The sequence below is a fragment of the Entelurus aequoreus genome, linkage group LG19 (genome assembly GCF_033978785.1).
Source record: "Entelurus aequoreus isolate RoL-2023_Sb linkage group LG19, RoL_Eaeq_v1.1, whole genome shotgun sequence".
Classification (NCBI taxonomy): Eukaryota; Metazoa; Chordata; class Actinopteri; order Syngnathiformes; family Syngnathidae; genus Entelurus; species Entelurus aequoreus.
Genome location: NC_084749.1, coordinates 26,235,716 through 26,255,871, shown reverse-complemented (window position 1 = coordinate 26,255,871; position 20,156 = coordinate 26,235,716). Strand labels below are relative to the sequence as shown.

The 20,156-nt window shown below is 39.1% G+C and overlaps 1 protein-coding gene across 3 annotated transcripts in view; it reads right to left on the bottom strand.

Moving 5' to 3' along the window:
• LOC133635232 (glypican-5-like) overlaps nucleotides 1-20,156 on the bottom strand; it is a 189,952-nt gene that overhangs the window by 15,225 nt on the left and 154,571 nt on the right. For all 3 annotated transcript variants that reach the window (XM_062028176.1, XM_062028175.1, XM_062028177.1), the window contains one exon: nucleotides 18,546-18,675. In XM_062028176.1, the coding sequence (XP_061884160.1) occupies nucleotides 18,546-18,675 (130 nt within the window). The remainder of the gene's footprint in view (nucleotides 1-18,545; nucleotides 18,676-20,156) is intronic.

Genomic DNA, 20,156 nt, shown 5'->3' with positions numbered 1-20,156 from the left:
ACGCCAGGTAGTAAAACTACGTTTTTAACCTAGATTTAAATTGGCTCAGAGAATTGGAGGATTTAATAGATAGTGGAAGGTTGTTCCACTGAGAAGGTTCTATCTCCTCTGGTTTTGAGTCTGGTCTGGACTGAGTCTATTGAACATAGACACTGAACATATTTATACTAAAAACAATACAAATGAGCAGAGGATGTTGTTGTGGCTTGTGCATCCCTTTGAGACACTTGTGATTAAGGGCTATATAAATAAACTTTGATTGATTGATTGATTGATTGATTGGGCAGCACGGTGGAAGAGGGTTTTGTGTGTCTGCCTCACAATACGAAGATCCTGGGTTCGATCCTGCACTCGGGGTCTTTCTGTGTGGAGTTTGCATGTTCTCCCCATGACTGCGTGGGTTCCCTCCGGGTGTGAATGTTGTCTGTCTATCTGTGTTGGCCCGGTGATGAGGTGGCGACTTGTCCAGGGTGTACCCCGCCTTCCGCCTGAATGCAGCTGAAATAGGCTCAAGCATCCCCTGCGACCCCGAAAGGGACAAGCGGTAGAAAATGGATGGATGGATTGATTGATTGATTGATTGACAAATCTTTACATAACTTGTAGAATATTGATACATTATTTCTTAAAGGCCTACTGAAATGAAATTTTCTTATTTAAACGGGTATAGCAGGTTCATTCTATGTGTCATACTTGATCATTTCGCGATATTGCCATATTTTTGCTGAAAGGATTTAGTAGAAAACATAGACGATAAAGTTCGCAACTTTTGGTCGCTGATAAAAAAAGCCTTGCCTGTACCGGAAGTAGCGTGACGTCACAGGTTGTGGAGCGCCTCACATCTGCACATTGTTTACAATCATGGCCACAAGCAGCGAGAGCGATTCTGACCGAGAAAGCGACGATTACCCCATTAATTTGAGCGAGGATGAAAGATTCGTGGATGAGGAAAGTGAGAGTGAAGGACTAGAGGGCAGTGGAAGCGATTCAGATAGGGAAGATGCTGTGAGAGGCGGGTGGGACCTGATATTCAGCTGGGAATGACTAAAACAGTAAATAAACACAAGACATATATATACTCTATTAGCCACAACACAACCAGGCTTATATTTAATATGCCACAAATTAATCCGCATAACAAACATCTCCCCCCTCCCGTCCATATAACCCACCAATACAACTCAAACACCCGCAAAACACACTCAATCCCACAGCCCAAAGTACCGTTCACCTCCGTAAAGTTCATACAGCACATATATTTCCCCAAAGTTAGGTACGTGACATGCACATAGCGGCACGCACGTACGGGCAAGCGATCAAATGTTTGGAAGCCAAAGCTGCGTACTCACGGTAGCGCGTCTGCTATCCAACTCAAAGTCCTCCTGGTTGTGTTGCTGCAGCCGGCCGCTAATACACCGCTTCCCAACTACAGCTTTCTTCTTTGCTGTCTTCATTGTTCATTAAAGGCCTACTGAAACCCACTACTACCGACCACGCAGTCTGATAGTTTATATATCAATGATGAAATCTTAACATTGCAACACATGCCAATACAACCGGGTTAACTTATAAAGTGCAATTTTAAATTTCCCGCTAAACTTCCGGTTGAAAACTCCTTTGGATATGACGTATGCAAGTGACGAAGCCAGTAGAACAGAGGTATGGCTCCCCCATTGAGGCCAATACAAAAAGCTGTTTTCATTTCATAATTCCACAGTATTCTGGACATCTGTGTTGGTGAATCTTTTGCAATTTGTTTAATGAACAATGGAGATTGCAAAGAAGAAAGTTGTAGGTGGGATCGGTGTATTAGCGGCTGGCTATAGCAACACAACAAAGAGGACTTACTTGGATAGCAGACGTGCTAGCCGATGCTAGCCGCCAACCGCATCTGTGATCGGGTGAAGTCCTTCGTCGCGCCGTCAATCGCTGGAACGCAGGTGAGCACGGGTGTTGATGAGCAGATGAGGGCTGGCTGGCGTAGGTGGAGCGCTAATGTTTTTATCATAGCTCTGTGAGGTCCGGTTGCTAAGTTGCTAAGTTAGCGTCAGCGTCGTTAGCAACAGCATTGTTAAGCTTTGCCAGGCTGAGAATTATTAACCGTGTAGTTACATGTCCATGGTTTAATAGTATTGTTGATCTTCTGTCTATCCTTCCAGTCAGGGATTTATTTATTTTGTTTCTATCTGCATTTGAGCCAGATGCTATCACGTTAGCTCAGTAGCTAAAGAGCTTCGCTGATGTATTGTCGTGGAGATAAAAGTCACTGTGAATGTCCATTTCGCGTTCTCGACTCTCATTTTCAAGAGGATATAGTATCCGAGGTGGTTTAAAATACAAATCCGTGATCCACAATAGAAAAAGGAGAGAGCGTGGAATCCAATGAGCCAGCTTGTACCTAAGTTACGGTCAGAGCGAAAAAAGATATGTCTTTCACTGCATTCTAGTCCGTCACTCTAACGTTCCTCATCCACGAATCTTTCATCCTCGCTCAAATTAATGTGGTAATCGTCGCTTTCTCGGTCCAAATCGCTCTAGCTGCGTTGAAAACAATAGGAAAATATGAGGAGGTGAACAACTGACTACGTCACGCTACTTCCGGTAGGGGCAAGGCTTTTTTTTATCAGAAACCAAAAGTTGCGAACTTTATCGTCGTTGTTCTATACTAAATCCTTTCAGCAAAAATATGGCAATATCGCGAAATGATCAAGTATGACACATAGAATGGATCTGCTATCCCCGTTTAAATAGAAAAAATTAATTTCAATAGGCCTTTAAACAAATTGCAAAAGATTCACCAACACAGATGTCCAGAATACTGTGGAATTTTGCGATGAAAACAGACGACTTAATAGCTGGCCACAATGGTGTCCCAATATGTCCGCTACAATCCGTGACGTCACGCGCAAACGTCATCATACCGAGACGTTTTCAGCAGAATATTTCGCGGGAAATTTTAAATTGCACTTTACTAATCTAACCCGGCCGTATTGGCATGTGTTGCAATGTTAAGATTTTATCACTGATATATAAACTATCAGACTGCGTGGTCGGTAGTAGTGGGTTTCAGTAGGCCTTTAATACCTAATTAAAAATATTCTTGAACTAGATTTTTGTGGTATTTTGGTTGTGTCTTTTATACACACACTCATGTTCCCACAGCCAAATCTACTTCTACTCGCCAAGAGTAATAACTAAACCCTCGTTTATTGATGTTAATTGGTATGCGGGCCCGGTCGTGGTAAATGAAAAAAAGTAGGAATTGTTCAATATAATTCAATACTTTCATAGTTGAGCATACAAAAAAACTGTTTATGACTTTCCAAAGATGTTTTTTTTAACACTTAGAAAGCCCTCTAGACATGTAATAGCATCCACAGAGTCATCGTTACAAGCCGCAAACTTGGAAGCGTGATGTATACGACTGAATTACAAGACTCATTAGGCTGCAGGCTGCTCTATTGTTTCACAAGTATTATTAAAGACCGAAATGGAGCCACACACAATCTTGTTTAGGGCCACAAAAAGTCAAGGGCCCTGGCATTATGACACCTCTGCATCTTTCCTGTGAGTAGATGTTTTGAGTAAATAGGGCAATATCAGTGTATTTTGTTATTTAATATACATGTTATACAGTACATGCAACATAATTAACGATGAAATGTACGATTTATTATGTTGTGATAGTCAATGAAGGACAGTAGTACTTACTCCGTTCTGGTTAAAGAGGACATATGGATAATAGAATACAAAAATGGGAATTAAGAAGTCAAGGGTGAGTAAGGTGAGGTTGAGGAATGTTATAAATCACATTTTTAGTGATCCAAACAGAACATTCTGGGTGTTATGAGAAAAGGTGGGTTCATAGAGTATGGAGGTTTACAATTTGATACTGATCCAAATGGGCAGAGGTCTGAGCTAAACTGAGTGCCATTTTAGTTGATGCATTGATCAATGGCTGTCAGATAAAAACCATCAGAGGAAAGAAAGTTCAAATAATAATAGCTGAAGTACCATAGAGGTATGTGTACATGTTGTTGATTTAAAGGCAAAATATCTGCAAGAGTCGATTAATGTTTAATATCAAATGAATGTGGTGCTTTTGTTCAGAATTGTCAAATGAGGCCTAAATATGTCCAATCTCTTCATTCGTATGTGTGTATGTGGCATTGTTTCTCAGCTTTACACATACAAAAGGTGACCTTGAAAGGTTTCTGGGTGGGATGGCATATGGGTTTGTGAGTGTGTGTGCCAGCGTGTGCGTGTTAGTGTGTGTGCGTGTTGATGTGTAAATGTATCCCTAGCATTTTCAGCTGAATCAGTAATGAGCATTTCATTACTTCAACCTCAGTTCCCCAGGGAGGAAGCACACACACACACACACACACACACACACACACACACACACACACACACACACACACACACACACACACACACACACACACACACACACACACACACACACACACACACACACACACAAACACACACGCGACAACCCGGCTTAAGGAACTGAGTAATGCAAACATCATCAAATGATTTAAGACGGCAACAAAAGAACGATGAAGGAACAATCAAAAGAAATAAAGAACTAAGAAGAATATTGAAATGCAGGAGTGTGATGTAGATCTACTATCACTTTGTTTGTAATTATTTTACATTAATGGTGTCACATTTTTTGTAAGTTAGCCAGAGCTAATCTAAAAATAAATATCGGGGTAGATTTGGGAGACCTCATCCAAGGCCGTTAATTAAAAATAAGAACATATTCCAGTTGAGCCAATTTTCTGTCAACCAATCAATAGAATGGAGTGTGTCTAGCAAACATAATAAGTATCTGTACTGTACCACTACCGTTGCCAACCAAACCAAATGTCTACCACACACAAATAAAAAAACAGAACAGTGCTAACAAGAGTTATAGAGGTACCGTATTTCCCGGACCATAGGGCGCACCGGATTATAAAGCGTACTGCCGATGAATGGTCTATTTTTGAACTTTTTTCATATATTAGGCGCACCGGATTATAAGGCGCACTAAAGGAGTCATATTATTATTATTTTTTTCTAAATTGAAAACACTTCCTTGTGGTCTACATAACATGTAATGGTGGTTCTTTGGTCAAAATGTTACAAAATGTTTTACAGATCATCTTCAAGCCGCTTTCTGACAGTCGCTTTTGGATGCGCCGTTTTGTGGGCGGTCTTATTTACGTGGCTCACCTTTGGCTGCGTCTTTTCCCGTCATCTTTGTTGTAGCGGTGTAACGTGCAAGGACGGGAGTGGAAGAAGTGTCAAAAGATGGAGCTAACTGACATTGAGACTTTACTTGAATCAATAACGGAGCAGCATCTCCTCATCCGGAAACAACAACACCAGAAATGTGTCCCGTGAAAAACCATCCGACCAGAACTCTAATAACTAAAGTTCCTTGGGTGAATAATGTAAACTCACTACATCGGTATGTTTTAGCGCTTTCATGGCGAGTTTACTGACAGATATAAGTAAGAACTTTACACTACTTTATATTAGAAATGGCAACAGCGGAGGATTAATGTCACATAACAAGAAGATAGAGGAAAAAAAAGAAGCTTATAGACATGCGGACGCGTGCAATTTTTCAGAACTTCTACCAATCCCAAATGCAGATCAGCAGGTACCAGAAGGTAGGAAAAGTTGCTTTTGCATAATATTGCAAAACAAAACGGCAGATAATATTTCTTACCTTATACGTTTTCACACACTCTATAATAATACGTGTATGTTTAATGCACCGACAATCCTTCAAGCGGTGCGGCTTCATAGCTTACCAAAGTCATACTAAAACATTTTGATATATTTTTGAGCGCCGTGTGTAATGTTCTATATTTTCAACAGGACATTTAAAATGTTGGTGTTGTTGTCAGGAGACATATTGCCATCATAGTGCTGTCTACACTTACCTCTTATGTTTGACTACCATCTACTGGTCACACTTATCATTACACCATGTACCAAATAAAATAGTTTCAAGGTGAGTAAGCTCAACCAAACTTATTCGTTACATTAGGCGCACCTGGTTATAAGGCGCACTGTCGAGTTTTGAGGTAAAAACAGGATTTTAAGTGCGCCTTATAGACCGGAAAATATGGTCGATGACTTTACAGTGTCTCTAATTGACATAAGAGGAGCAGCGTCTCTGAAAGGATTGTGTACGGCCTTAATGACGCTATTGTGCAATGCATTGCAATTGTTGTCACTCCTGACAAAAGATAGAGAGCAAAACAAATGTCCAAAAATGGTTTTGGTTCTCAGGAAGATATATATAAGAAGTTTAGTTTAAAAAAAAATAAAAATCTACAGTCGTACCTCAATTTACAAGCTTAATTGGTTATGTGATGGAGCTCTTAAGTCAAAGCACCTTTACCTTAAATCAACATCGCCTATTGAAATGAATTCCATTTAATTGGTACTTGCCTCCTTAAAACAGCATCATTCTAATATGTGACATGCCTTTTAAAAAGGCCAACTTTTACATAGAAAATATTGTATAAAACAACACAATAGAATCTTCTACTAACAACTATGATTTTATGAAGTAATATAATAATAATGTACAGTATTTACCTCAGAGAGTGGACTTCTATCTCCTTCCAGCTGCTTCTCTGTCAAACACACATTTAGCAGCTTTTCCACAATATAAAAGATAAAAGTCCACTGTTTAGAAATCATTTTACCATACTGATTTTTTGGCTGGATATTACGAGGTTCACTCTGGCATTTTCTATGCCAACTAATGGCAGGGACGCTTAAAGCATAACAATTAGCCGAAAGACAGCTTTTATATCGAAACACACTGAAGTTATAGTGCCACTGTATTTGTATTTTTTACTGACATTGAAACTGTCCCCATTTTTTGTGAGTCCCTGTGCAATTATACAATTCAAATAGAATTTAGTTTTCAATCCAGATTTAGATCTGTAGACAAAATTTAATCCTCTCTCAGTGGAGTGGTAACACAATTTATTGCATCTGATTATCTTCAGGAGATTATAACACTTGCTAATGTTTTGAGTTACAATGCCAAAGCAACGACGGTCAGACACAAGGTTAAACACAGCCTCCAGTGGAATCACTGTGTGGGCTGATTGTTTGAAGGTTGTACATCAACACAAACCAGTGGGGATGTTGTGAGTTGAATGTGGAAATGCTCATTTGAACATACAGGGAATGTTTTTTTGTGGAATCGTGCTTAAAGGCAGAACGAACATCGGAAAGAAACCTTTAAGAAAACCAACTCTGCATGAGTAAACTATCTTAGGTGTTTAGAGAAGCAGGCAGATACAGTAGGGGAAAGCAAGCTCACAGCAGAGAACAACATTAATAGAATGTGCATAGCTTGCATTTATAGCAGCAGGAAGCCTAATTGTGTGGTATGTGCAGCATCATTATTTAGTTTATATTGAGCAGGATGAATAGGCTTATTTGTTTGATTGTGGGAATTTTGTTTCCTCAGAATGTATTATTACATAGAGACACATGCACACTCACACATGCTATTTGTGACGATTGGATGAATAATGCAACACACTTTGTTAATATAGTGCAGTTTTTGGTTCAGAAGACAGTGGTACCTCAGTTTTCATACGCCTCGGTTTTAGTACAGTTCCGTTTTAGGTAAAAATATTCACTAAAAATAGGTCTCTGTCTTCATTTTAGTACGATTAAACACATTGATGGCTCAATCTTTGTGCCTCTATTCAGAACAAAAAAAACTATAATGCCAAATAAAGTTTTAGCATACAGTTCAATCAATCCAATCAAAGTCAATGAGAGCTTTAATGTCTATGTGTTCGGACTGTCACTGAACGCACCACACTGCTATGGTAATTCGGGCCAATCATAGGTAAAATGGCACAATTCCTTACCTTCCCTTGTCGCTGATCTTCGCCATCGAAAGTATCTAATAAAGGTCAAAGTGACTCGTTCAGTCGTTGTTGATATGCATTTTGCATTATTTTCTGTGCGTACAACTATAATTATACTCAATAAAAAGTGTTTTGTTTGAACATATTTTGGAATGGATTGATTAGATTATATATTGTTTTCCATAGGAAAAATTATTTTAGTTTTCATTCGATTCAGTTTTCCAATGAAATCTTTGGGCTAAACGAAAACCCAGGTACCCGGCAGTCTAATTAACATTTTGTGCCTGCAGGGTCAGTATAATGAAATATTTAACAAATAATGAAATATTTATATACTCAGCAGTAGGGATGGGTATCTAACAAGGGACTTTTATAGGTACCGACCGAAGGCCGTCGGTATTACAGGGTACCGATTCACGTAAAGTCAAACAATGCCATATTTCAATGCCTTTGTTGCACGCCGTATCAAGTCCGGTTGCAGACTTGGTAGCGACTCAAGTACTTGGCCAGGAAAAAGGCAGTCAAACACTCAGAGCAGCCGGACTGCCTGTAAGTAATGTTACCATTTTCCATGCTAACGAAGCGAGAAGAATGCGCTCAAAAGTAAAGTAAAGCTCCACTTTTCAAAATGCGCTAGCTTGATGTTGATTTTTAAATTGGATTTGCCTTAGACATGTTACTGATTAGCATAAGCATTTGTATGTGGCGATTTCAATACCTCCAAATATGCTATGAAAATGATGTACTGTAACAATCAAACGGCTGGTGTGCAATAACTACAATACTTTACACACTTTTTAAGACTCTATAAGTTGTATTCACCTGACGTCACATCTGGCTCAAAGAATATGCGAGACTCGAAGTGATGGTCAAGTGAGCGTCTGTTGTCAAAGCGTTCTGGGTGGCATTTTGCTGTTCTCTAAGAAAATCACTTCTTCGTCTTCTTTCACAATTGGCCAGGTCTTCAGTGGTGCCACCGATTATTTCTATGAGTGGTTTACATTATGGGAAAATAGTGAATGAAGGCTATCGAGTGCTACTTGCAGTTTGTTTACAAGGACACGTCCTAGTTAAGAGCACCAGATAATTTGACATGTCTGGAAACACGACCAACAGATAAACCTTGAGATCACTCTACAACTCTTTTTTGATTACGTATAGGGATCAATTCCATTGTATTGTTTGATTTTTTGCTCATAAGTATTTTTAACCAAGAAGCCCCTTTTGTGTGATAGTTTGCATGCTGTTTGCTGCACAGTTTTTTGGTTTACCACCACTTCATTTACTTCTGTTCATAAAAGAGTAGATTGGCACATTCAACCAATTGGCAAACTACTTCCTGACTATGTAATATACACCGAGTCTATACACTACTACCCTCTAACGTCTTGGAATTTCAACTGCAAACAAAGTCTACAATGTAATACAATGCAGTACATTGATTGCAAATGAGACACAGATGTGTTAGAAAACAAAATAACAACTGCACAGCACAAGTACAATGTATTACATTTTTTACTTATTTAACATTTAATATTTACTAACATATTCAAACACACACAAAAGTACCAAAAATTGTTACAGTTGAGTAACGGTAGTGATTCCGAGGTACTAGTAGTTGGTGTTGATTCAAATGTGAAAGGTTTTTTGTTTGATTTTCTTTGTTGTTAGCAGTAAACGGGTGCCTACTGCCTGGCTGGGTCGCATTTGGACACTTTTTGGTGATTTTCCTGATGACAGATCACAATCACATGTTGTTCGCTGCGTTACATACTGATTCAGTTCAATTGAATTGAAAATGACAGTTCTGAGTCTCAATCCACACACTACAACTTAGCGTTTTGAGTGCCTAACCAGTCGCTGATCACTAATCAGAAGGTTTTATATGCCAGCTGGGCCGTCCTGTCGGGGCTGGAACATTGTTTTATGTTTGTCTGTGAATGCTTGTTCATGCTGAGTTTTTCTTGTTTCCTGTGCACTTCCTTGTTGCACTATTCCTCTGGTTTCTTATTTTTGCATATTAAATAGAGTTTTACCTGCACGCCATGTACTGTCTCTGGATCTTGGGTCACAACTACCGCTACCATGCCGCGATGTGACTGACAGAAAGGCCATAAAACATAAAAAATAGTAACAACTGTACAGTATATAAATAGACAGAAGTTTTTAAAGTATTTCAAGCGTTTAAAGTAAACAAAATATGCATTTATTACTGACTAATGACACTTTTATGGGCAGAACCTATTTGATCCTGTACAATTTGTATCTCGTAATCTTTGAGACTGAAAAAAACAGAAAACCATCTATGGAGAGACCGCTTAGGATATGTTGGATCAGGGGTGTCAAATGTAAGGCCCGTGGGCCGGATCAGGCCTGCGAACAGGTTTTACACGGCCCGCGGGATGAGTTCGCTAAGTATAAAAATTAGCCAAATTTTTTGAATAAAAGAAACTGCTGCTCTAAATGTGTCCACTGGATGTCGCAGTAGCAATTCTTTCTATCTTTGTAGATGATGCTACATATGTAAAAAAAAAAAAAAAAGTATTAAAATGAGCCGAAATTTTTGAATGAAAGAAACAGCTGTTCTAAATGTGTCCACTAGATGTCGCAATTGCAATTCTTTATATCTTTGTAGATTATGCTATATATTAAAAAAAACAAAAAACATATGATGCTAGTGCCCCAGTCGAGGAAAATGAGCAAACTACATAAATAGCATCCTGTAATTTGATTTTGATATTTTTTTTTTTATCTTGATAGATTGAAAATGAACACCAATGAGTTGACTGATGAACATTATCACATCATTTATTCAGAAAGTATAAATAACGACAAATAAAGGTAGAATACTATTAATCGCAACATGTAAGTGTAAAAAAAAAAAAACAACATTAGTATTTGTACATTTCCAGAATGTGCTTTTTCTATTTTTAAACAAAGAAAACAATCTGAAGTTGTTTTTATTTTTAAGTAATCGTGCCGTGATTTTACCAGTCCGGCCCACTTTTTTCTTTTTTTTTTGTCCTGTCCAGCTACTCAGGCAAATCATATAGTAGATGTAGATGTCCGGCCCACTTGGAGTAGATTTTTCTCGATGTGGCCCCCGATCTAAAATGAGTTTGACACCCCTGTGTTAGATCATACTTATTTCATTCAGAGCATGTTTTTAACCTTACTACTTTGGATTGGACAAAAGGGTAGTTTTTTTAAATGCACTGATCAAGCTGAACCAAAGACTGGCTCTAGGAACTTTATAGTCGCTAAAGAAGATACTCTTTTATTGCTATTTCTTTACTTGTTTAAGCTTCACATGGACAGATCACTGTAGTAATTCACGTTGGGAAGACTATGTCTCCCGGCTGGCCTGGGAACGCCTCGGGATCCCCCGGGAAGAGCTGGACGAAGTGGCTGGGGAGAGGGAAGTCTGGGTTTCCCTGCTTAGGCTGCTGCCCCCGCGACCCGACCTCGGATAAGCGGAAGAAGATGGATGGATGGATGGATGGACAGATCAGACTAATCAAGGGGCAAGTACTGAAGGCAGTGGTTGATAACAGAGGCAAAATGCATTAAATAAATAAAAACGGTTCACCAATACGTCTCAGGTTATGTTATGAACACAGTAGTGCGCTTTAAATCACATATTAAGTTTAAGCTTAGATAAAAAAATATCACATCACTCTGCAGAAAGAAACAACATCTGCCTTTCTTTGTTGCCCTCCCACACTTCATTGTCACCAAATTGGTACCCGTGGGAGGGAAGACCACCTGGTAACCATGGTTACTGTGATTGAGTGTCCCATGTGAAAACATCCAAACCTTTTAATGCATCCAAACATCTTTTGTATGGTAAAGACACAACAGGGTTGTTAATATACGACAAACGATAATCAGCTCTTGCTTTTACAAGACAGAATGATTATCACTTTCCAAGATACCACATCATTAACGTCTGTAATGCGATTCAGAGATGTGGATGTTGCATGTGTTACAACATAATGGTTTGTGGCTACACACAAGAGAATAGGAGAGGAGCGGAAAAGATGTGATTACATTTACATTATTGACGTTATAGAATACGTCCAGGGAGGCAGGAGGATTGAAGGCAGGGTTTGTGCTGTTTGAGGAGGGGGGAGGAAAAAAAAAATCAATAATTTTAATCTCTATGAATTCCTGAGGTGAGAGAAATGAGAAATGACAAAACGAAGTGAAAGGGCGAGTGAAAGAGACCCCTCTTGAGTAGAACTGCAGCACTGTGTTTAATACCAACTTTGACACACTGGTGTCATCACGACGACAAAAAGAGCAGACCTTGATAAGTATGAACCTTGCATCAGACACGTAAGAAGTGAGGTAGAATGTGGCATTTCTGCCCCATTCAGAAATATGCTGGAGAGGGCAGAGCTCCCCTCAAGGCAATAATAAAAAGCTACTGGGTTTGGAAAAAAACAGCCCCTCCTCAGCACATGACGTTCACTGCCGCATTAACTGCAAAGTCCTCTCATACAGAAGCTATTATGTGTGGACAGAATATGTATGTTACTGTATATACAGTGCAGGCCAAAAGTATGGACACACCTTCTCATTTCAATGCGTTTTGTTTATTTTCATGACTATTTACATGGTAGATTGTCACCGAAGGCATCAAAACTATGACACCTGTGAAGTGAAAACCATTCCAGGTGACTACCTCTTGAAGCTCATCGAGAGAATGCCAAAAGTGTGCAAAGCAGTAATCAGACCAAAGAGTGGCTATTTTGAAGAAACTAGATTAAAAAACATGTTTTCAGTTATTTCACCTTTTTTTGTTCAGTACATAACTCCACATTCCTAGTTTTGATGCCTTCAGTGACAATCTACAATGTAAATAGTCCTGAAAATAAAGAAAACCCATTGAATGAGAAGGTGTGTCCAAACTTTTGACCTGTACTGTATGTTCATGCATTGTTGGATTAGATTGAATTGAAATAGTCTCTCTATTTTTGATGAAATAACATTAGAGGAATATCGCTAAAATTCGTTCCATCTTGTCCACTAGCGACGCTGAGATCATTATTCATGCGTTCGTTACGTCTCGTCTCGATTACTGTAACGTACTATTTTCGGGCCTCCCTATGTCTAGCATTAAAAGATTACAGTTGGTACAAAATGCGGCTGCAAGGCTTTTGACAAAAACAAGAAAGTTTGATCATATTACGCCTATACTGGCTCACTTGCACTGGCTTCCTGTGCACTTAAGATGCGACTTTAAGGTTTTACTACTTACGTATAAAATATTACACGGTTTAGCTCCAGCCTATCTCGCCGATTGTATTGTACCATATGTCCCGACAAGAAATCTGCGTTCAAAGAACTCCGGCTTATTAGTGATTCCCAGAGCCAAAAAAAAGTCTGCGGGCTATAGAGCGTTTTCTATTCGGGCTCCAGTACTCTGGAATGCCCTCCCGGTAACAGTTAGAGATGCTACCTCAGTAGAAGCATTTAAGTCCCATCTTAAAACTCATTTGTATAATCTAGCCTTTAAATAGACCCCCCCTTTTTTAGACCAGTTGATCTGCCGTTTCTTTTCTTCTCTCCTCTTCTCCCCTGTCCCTTGCGAGGGGGAGTTGCATAGGTCCGGTGGCCATGGATGAAGTGCTGGCTGTCCAGAGCCGGGACCCCGGGTGGACCACTAGCCTGTGCATCGGTTGGGGACATCTCTGCGCTGCTGACCCGTCTCCGCTTGGGATGGTTTCCTGTTGGCCCCGCTGTGGACTGGACTCCCGCTGATGTGTTGGATCCACTGTGGACTGGACTTTCACAATGTTATGTCAGACCCACTCGACATCCGTTGCTTTCGGTCTCCCATAGAGGGGGGGGGGGGTTACCCACATATGCGGTCCTCTCCAAGGTTTCTCATAGTCATTCACCGACGTCCCACTGGGGTGAGTTTTTCCTTGCCCGTATGTGGGCTCTGTACCGAGGATGTCGTTGTGGCTTGTACAGCCCTTTGAGACACTTGTGATTTAGGGCTATATAAATAAACATTGATTGATTGATTGATTAATCTACATTAATTGCACTTTGGAATTTTGATTAATCGTTATCATTCACAATATAGTTCGTCGCATGATTTAAACCAACTTTAAAAAAGATCCAAAAATGACTTTATTATAGGAATATCATACACAAATATGTTTAAAGATATTTAAATAAAAACATACATTTTAAATATTTGCAACCAAGCACACCAGTCGGAAACTCCTCACTCGTCTTTGCACTGACCGGATCACTGACCGTATTACAACCCTAAATCTTTAACGTAACCATTGGTAGTTAAAGTAAAGAAGAATGTGTGCTTGTTACGCCTTAAATTAGCTCATATTTGATATATTTTGAATATGTTTATTTTAGGGGTTAGTTTTCTACGTTTTCCTCATAAAATTAGACCATTTTCTTGTAAAATTACTTTATTCACATCAAGTTTTACCTTAACTTAAGTATACCCCAATTTGAGATAAGAGCTGTATTCCAGCTAATTGTTATGCTTTAAGTTGCAAGCAAAAATTGAAGTTAAAGGCATCCCCGTCATTAGTTGGCGGTGCAAATGTCACAGTGAACCCTGTAGGATCCGACTAAATAATCTGGTCTTACTAGTGTCTGGTCTTACAATCATAGCTAAAGATTGGCATAACTGTGTGACAGTGTGAAGCAACTCTAAACAGCAGCTATTTTTTCAGTGGAAATATAGAGAAGCTGGAGAACGTGTGCTTAAGTGAGAAGCAGCTGGAAGAAGATCTACTTTCCAAGGCAAATATGCTGTACATTACTATTACATTAATTCATAAAACTACCATAGTTGTTTGTAGTACATTCTATTTGAATGTTTTTATGCAATATGTATTATCTGAAAGTAATTTTTTCCTTTTGACGGGCATGTTATATGTTGAAATAGTATTGTTGTTGTTGGCAACGGGGAAAATGAATTTCAGTTCATTTCAATGGGAGACGTTGATTTGAGATACCAGTGTTTTGATTTAAGAGCTCTGTAAAACTCAGCACAATAATCTTACTCATAGTTTACAAACTCAGGTTTTCCCTTAATACAATTAAATGTAGCCCGCCGCAAAAACATTTTTATTACCGCCACACCTTGAAAATAAGAGGGTTTTTTTGTACTTAAAAACTAATTAAAGTAATATAATATATAGTAACCCCCCCAAAAAAATCTGATAAAGTTTGACGCTATTTTTAATTTTTATTACCAATCTTATGATAACAAACAACGGCACAATTTCAACCGGTTTTACCTCCCATGAAAACGCTTTCGTCTCCTTGAGTCTTGGCCGGACACACAACACTTTGCTCATTCTGCGCCAATCACCTTTCAGGCACGGACGGTGTGTTTGTGAACATGGGAAAAACTGACATCAAATCCAAACCTCACAAACATAAAACATCAACAGTAGCTGGTCATTACAGTATGAATTGACATATATAGCCTATTATTTGCGCACTAATGACAAGTGATGTACCGAAAACTTGACCACCGAAAAAAAGACTTTGATCACCAAAAACTGCGCTACCGAAACTGAAAGTAAACAAAACGCACGCCATTGTCTGGAGCGTTGTCAGCATATCTGCGATGTGGATGTGATTTTTATATATATTGCAGACAGCCATCTACAAAATGTACAAATATTAAGAGGACCGTGGCAGCTTTTAAAAAGAGAAAGTCCAACTCGAGTAACAGCGCAAACCAAGTCTGACGTCATCCTCGCTTAGCATTTTTAGTCAGGGACATCAAGGGACAGAAGTAGACTCTAAAGACAAGTACATTTTATAATAACACCAGAAGAAGATGATAGATTTATTGCTAGTTGTTTTTAATTAAAAAAAAGTTATTAAAAGTCTGTAAACACTTAAATTTCAACAAGGTACTTTGTACAAAAAGCAGCAAAAATTGAGAATATGGCAAAACGATAAAAAAAATCTATGTTAATACTAATTAATAAAAACAGATTTGTTTTAAATGTTTGTATACATTTTTTTTAGCCTTTTTAAGGTAAATCATATCATTATAGCAAATAATGCAAATTACTCGATGGCGTCATTCTGACCACGCCCATAACCACGCCCACACCGCCACAGGTATCTTGGCAGTTTAGGGGAATCCTTGAAACTACTATACTTGAATACGTACCAACACCCAGCCTTAATTGTTCGCCATGTTTCATGTATTCATCCATTTACCTTACTTCTTTCTATGGCCATAAAGTACCGTATTTTTCAGACTATACGGCGCACTTTAAATCCTTTCATTTTCTCAAAACTTGACAGTGTGCCTGCCTTATACCCCGGTGCGCCTAATGTAAGGAATAATTTTGGTTGTGCTTACCGACCTCAAAGCTATTGTATTTGGTACATGGTGAAATGATAAGTGTGACCAATAGATGGCGGTCACACATAAGATATACGTGTAGACTGTAATATGACTCGAGTAAACAACACCAAAATGTTATATGTTCCATTGAAAATATAAAACATTACACACGGCGCTCAAAATTATATCAAAATGTTTTAGTACGACTTTGGTAAGCTATGAAGCCGCACCGCTTGATGGATTGTACTGTGCTTCAACATACGAGTATTATTATGGTGTGTGTATAAGGTAAGACATATTATGTGGCGTTTTGTTTTGCAATATTTTGCAATAGCAACTTTTCTTACCTTCTGGTACTTGCTGATCTGTATTTGGGATCTGCATAAGTCCTGACAATTTGCACATGTCCGCCTTTGTAGTCGATGCCAACGCCGTAGTCGATAAGCTTCTTCTTTTTCTCTATCTTATGGTTATGGGACATTCATCCTCCACTGTTGCCATTTCTAATATAAAGTAGTGTAAAGTTCTTACTTATATCCGTCAGTAAACTCGCCATGAAAGCGTTAAAACATACCGGTGTAATGAGTTGAAATTAGTCACCCAAGGAACTTTAGTTATTAGAGAGTTCCGGCTGGACGGTTTTTCACAGGACACATTTCTGGCGTTGTTGTTGCACTAGTGAGCCACGGATGAGGAGATGCTGCTCCGTTATTGATTTAAGTAAAGTCTGAATGAAATAAAACAGTTAGCGCCATCTTTTGACACTTCTTCCACTCCCGTCCTTGCACGCTACACCGCTACAACAAAGATGACGGAGAAAAGACGCTGCCGAAGGTGAGCCACGTAAATAAGACGGCGCATCCTGAAGCGACTGTCAGAAAGCGTCTTGAAGATGATCTGTAAAACATAACATGGCCAGTGCCCTGTACTTTGCAGTGGTTTGTTGGGGGAGCAGCAGCAGCAAAAGGGACTCAAACCGGATTGATAAACTGATCCGGAAAGCCGGCCAAACTATTGGCACGCAGTTGGAGGCATTTGTGTCAGTGAGGGACAGGAGGACACTGGACAAACTGCTGGCCATCATGGACAATCCTGCCCACCCAATCCACCTGACAATAAAGGGACAGCGGAGCTCATACTCCAACAGGCTCCTTCAACTTCCTTCCCGCACTGTGCGATTCAAGAACTCCTTCATTCCGCACTCCATCCAGCTGTATAATCACTCGCCATACAGCAATAGATGATATCTGCCTATTACCTGACACCTGACATGTCATCTACTTCTCTTTGTTTTTAATGTCTATTTTCTGCTGGATCTACTCTCTATTTTATGCAGCTGCTGTCACATATACTGTAATATTGTACATGGTCATTGGTATATATTGTATATATGTTATAGACATAATATAATATATCTGTATATATAATATACTGTACACATATTATGTATATATTCGTATATATGTTATATTTTATATCGCTATATTTAGTCTATTTATACCTGCATTGTCCTTTCCATCCTTACACTTTCCATCATTGTAACTGAGCTACTGTGTTGAACAATTTCCCTTGTGGATCATTAAAGTTTGTCCAAATCTAAGTCTAAGTTTATAATCTATGCAACATTTTGACCAAAGAACCACCATTACATGTTATGTAGACCACAAGGAAGTGTTTTCAATTTAGAAAAAAATAATAATAATATGACCCCTTTAATGCACCCTATAATCCGGTGCGCCTTTTGTATGAAAATAGACCTGACTAGACCCGCTCATCAGCAGTGCGCCTTATAATCCGGTGCGCCCTATGGTCCGGAATATACGGTAAGCCCGAGCCTTCTCCAGCCTTCTATGTCCTGGACTGGTCACCGGCCAACAGGAATTGTCATCGTTATTGTTTTCACTTATGTTGCACATGCAATAACCTTGATTATCTGCAGGAGATATCATCCACTTTTGACATGTTTTAAAGTCCCAACACAAATGACTCTGAAATGTCAACACAATTTTAAAATGATGACGTTGCTAATATTCCCAATCAAATATTAGAAAACCAGATATTAGCATCTTCTTATCGACAATTTAAACAATATGTGCAGTATGAGAAATTGCCTCAAGGCTCCTCAAGAACACATTACTTCATTTTTTGGAGCGAGCGTCATACCAAATGCGTAAGTGTATCTGATTGTACGTCTGAACATCAACAATCTCCATGTAGTTCTTGAAAGTAATGTTTGTTAAAAGCCATCCGTGCCTGTGACTCACTATTGAACTCACCAGATGCCTCACAGCCGTCTTCATCGTCACAAGTGTCTCCGCTCCCAGTGTCTGTTTCTGCACTGCCGCCCTCCTCTTCATCACCCTTTCTTCTGGCTTTGCTTCCCCAGCCAAGTTCCGCTAAAAGTTCCTAATTGGAACACACATATAGCCACATTACAAAAATACTTTTGGGTTATCAGATTAGGTGAATTGGTTGTATATATCAGGGGTTCTTAACCTTTTTGACCTTGGTGACCAACTTTTCCACTACAGAGGGACCCGGGCGGGCCCCACTGAAATATTAGTACTGAAATATTTATCTTTACAGTCACTTACAGCATACTTGTCAACCCTCCCGATTTTCCCGGGAGACTCCCGGATTTCAGTGCCCCTCCCGAAAATCTCCCGGGGCAACCATTCTCCCGATTTTCTCCCGAATTCCACCCGGACAACAATATTGGGGGCGTGCCTCAAAGGCACTGCCTTTAGAGTCCTCTACAACCTGTCGTTGCGTCCGCTTTTCCTCCACACCAACAGCGTGCGGATCCAGTCACATAATTTAAGCGGCTTTTTACACACACACATATAAGTGAATGCAATGCGTACTTGATCAACAGCCATACAGGTCACACTGAGGGTGGCCGTATAAACAACTTTAACACTGTTACAAATATGCGCCACACTGTGAACCCACACCAAACAAGAATGACAAACACATTTCGGGAGAACATCCGCACTGTAACACAACATAAACACAACAGAACAAATACCCAGAAGCCCTTGCAGCACTAACTCTTCCGGTATGCTACAATATACACCCCCCGCTACCACCAAACCCCGCCTCCCCACCTCAACCCCCCCATCTCCCGAATTCGGAGGTCTCAAGGTTGGCAAGTATGACTTACAGTCAGGGATGTCTGATAATGGCTTTTTGCCTATATCCGATATTCCGATATTGTCCAACTCTTAATTACCAATACCGATATCAACCGATACCGATATCAACCGATACCGATATATACAGTTGTGGAAATAACACATTATTATGCCTAATTTGGACAACCAGGCATGGTGAAGATAAGGTCCTTTTTAAAAAAATCAATAAAATAAAATAAGATAAATAAATTAAAAACATGTTCTTGAATAAAAAAGAAAGTAAAACAATATAAAAACAGTTACATAGAAACTAGTAATGAATAAAAATGAGTAAAATTAACTGTTAAAGGTTAGTACTATTAGTGGACCAGCAGCACGTGTGCTTACGGACTGTATCCCTTGCAGACTGTATTGTTATATATTGATATATAATGTAAGAACCAGAATATTAATAACAGAAAGAAACAACCCTTTTGGTGTACTAATTGTAAGTGTATCTTGTGCTTTTTATGTTGATTTAGTAAAAAAAAAAAAATTAAAAAAAATAAAATAAAATAACGATACCGATAATTTAAAAAAACGATACCGATAATTTCCGATATTACATTTTAAAGCATTTATCGGACATCCCTACTTACAGTATTTACTAAACTTACAGTTTCATAGAATAAATCTTGTCAAATGATAAAAAAGCATAAGTTAATCACGTATTATTAAGGCTTAGTTCAGACTGACTACAAAATAAATACTGCA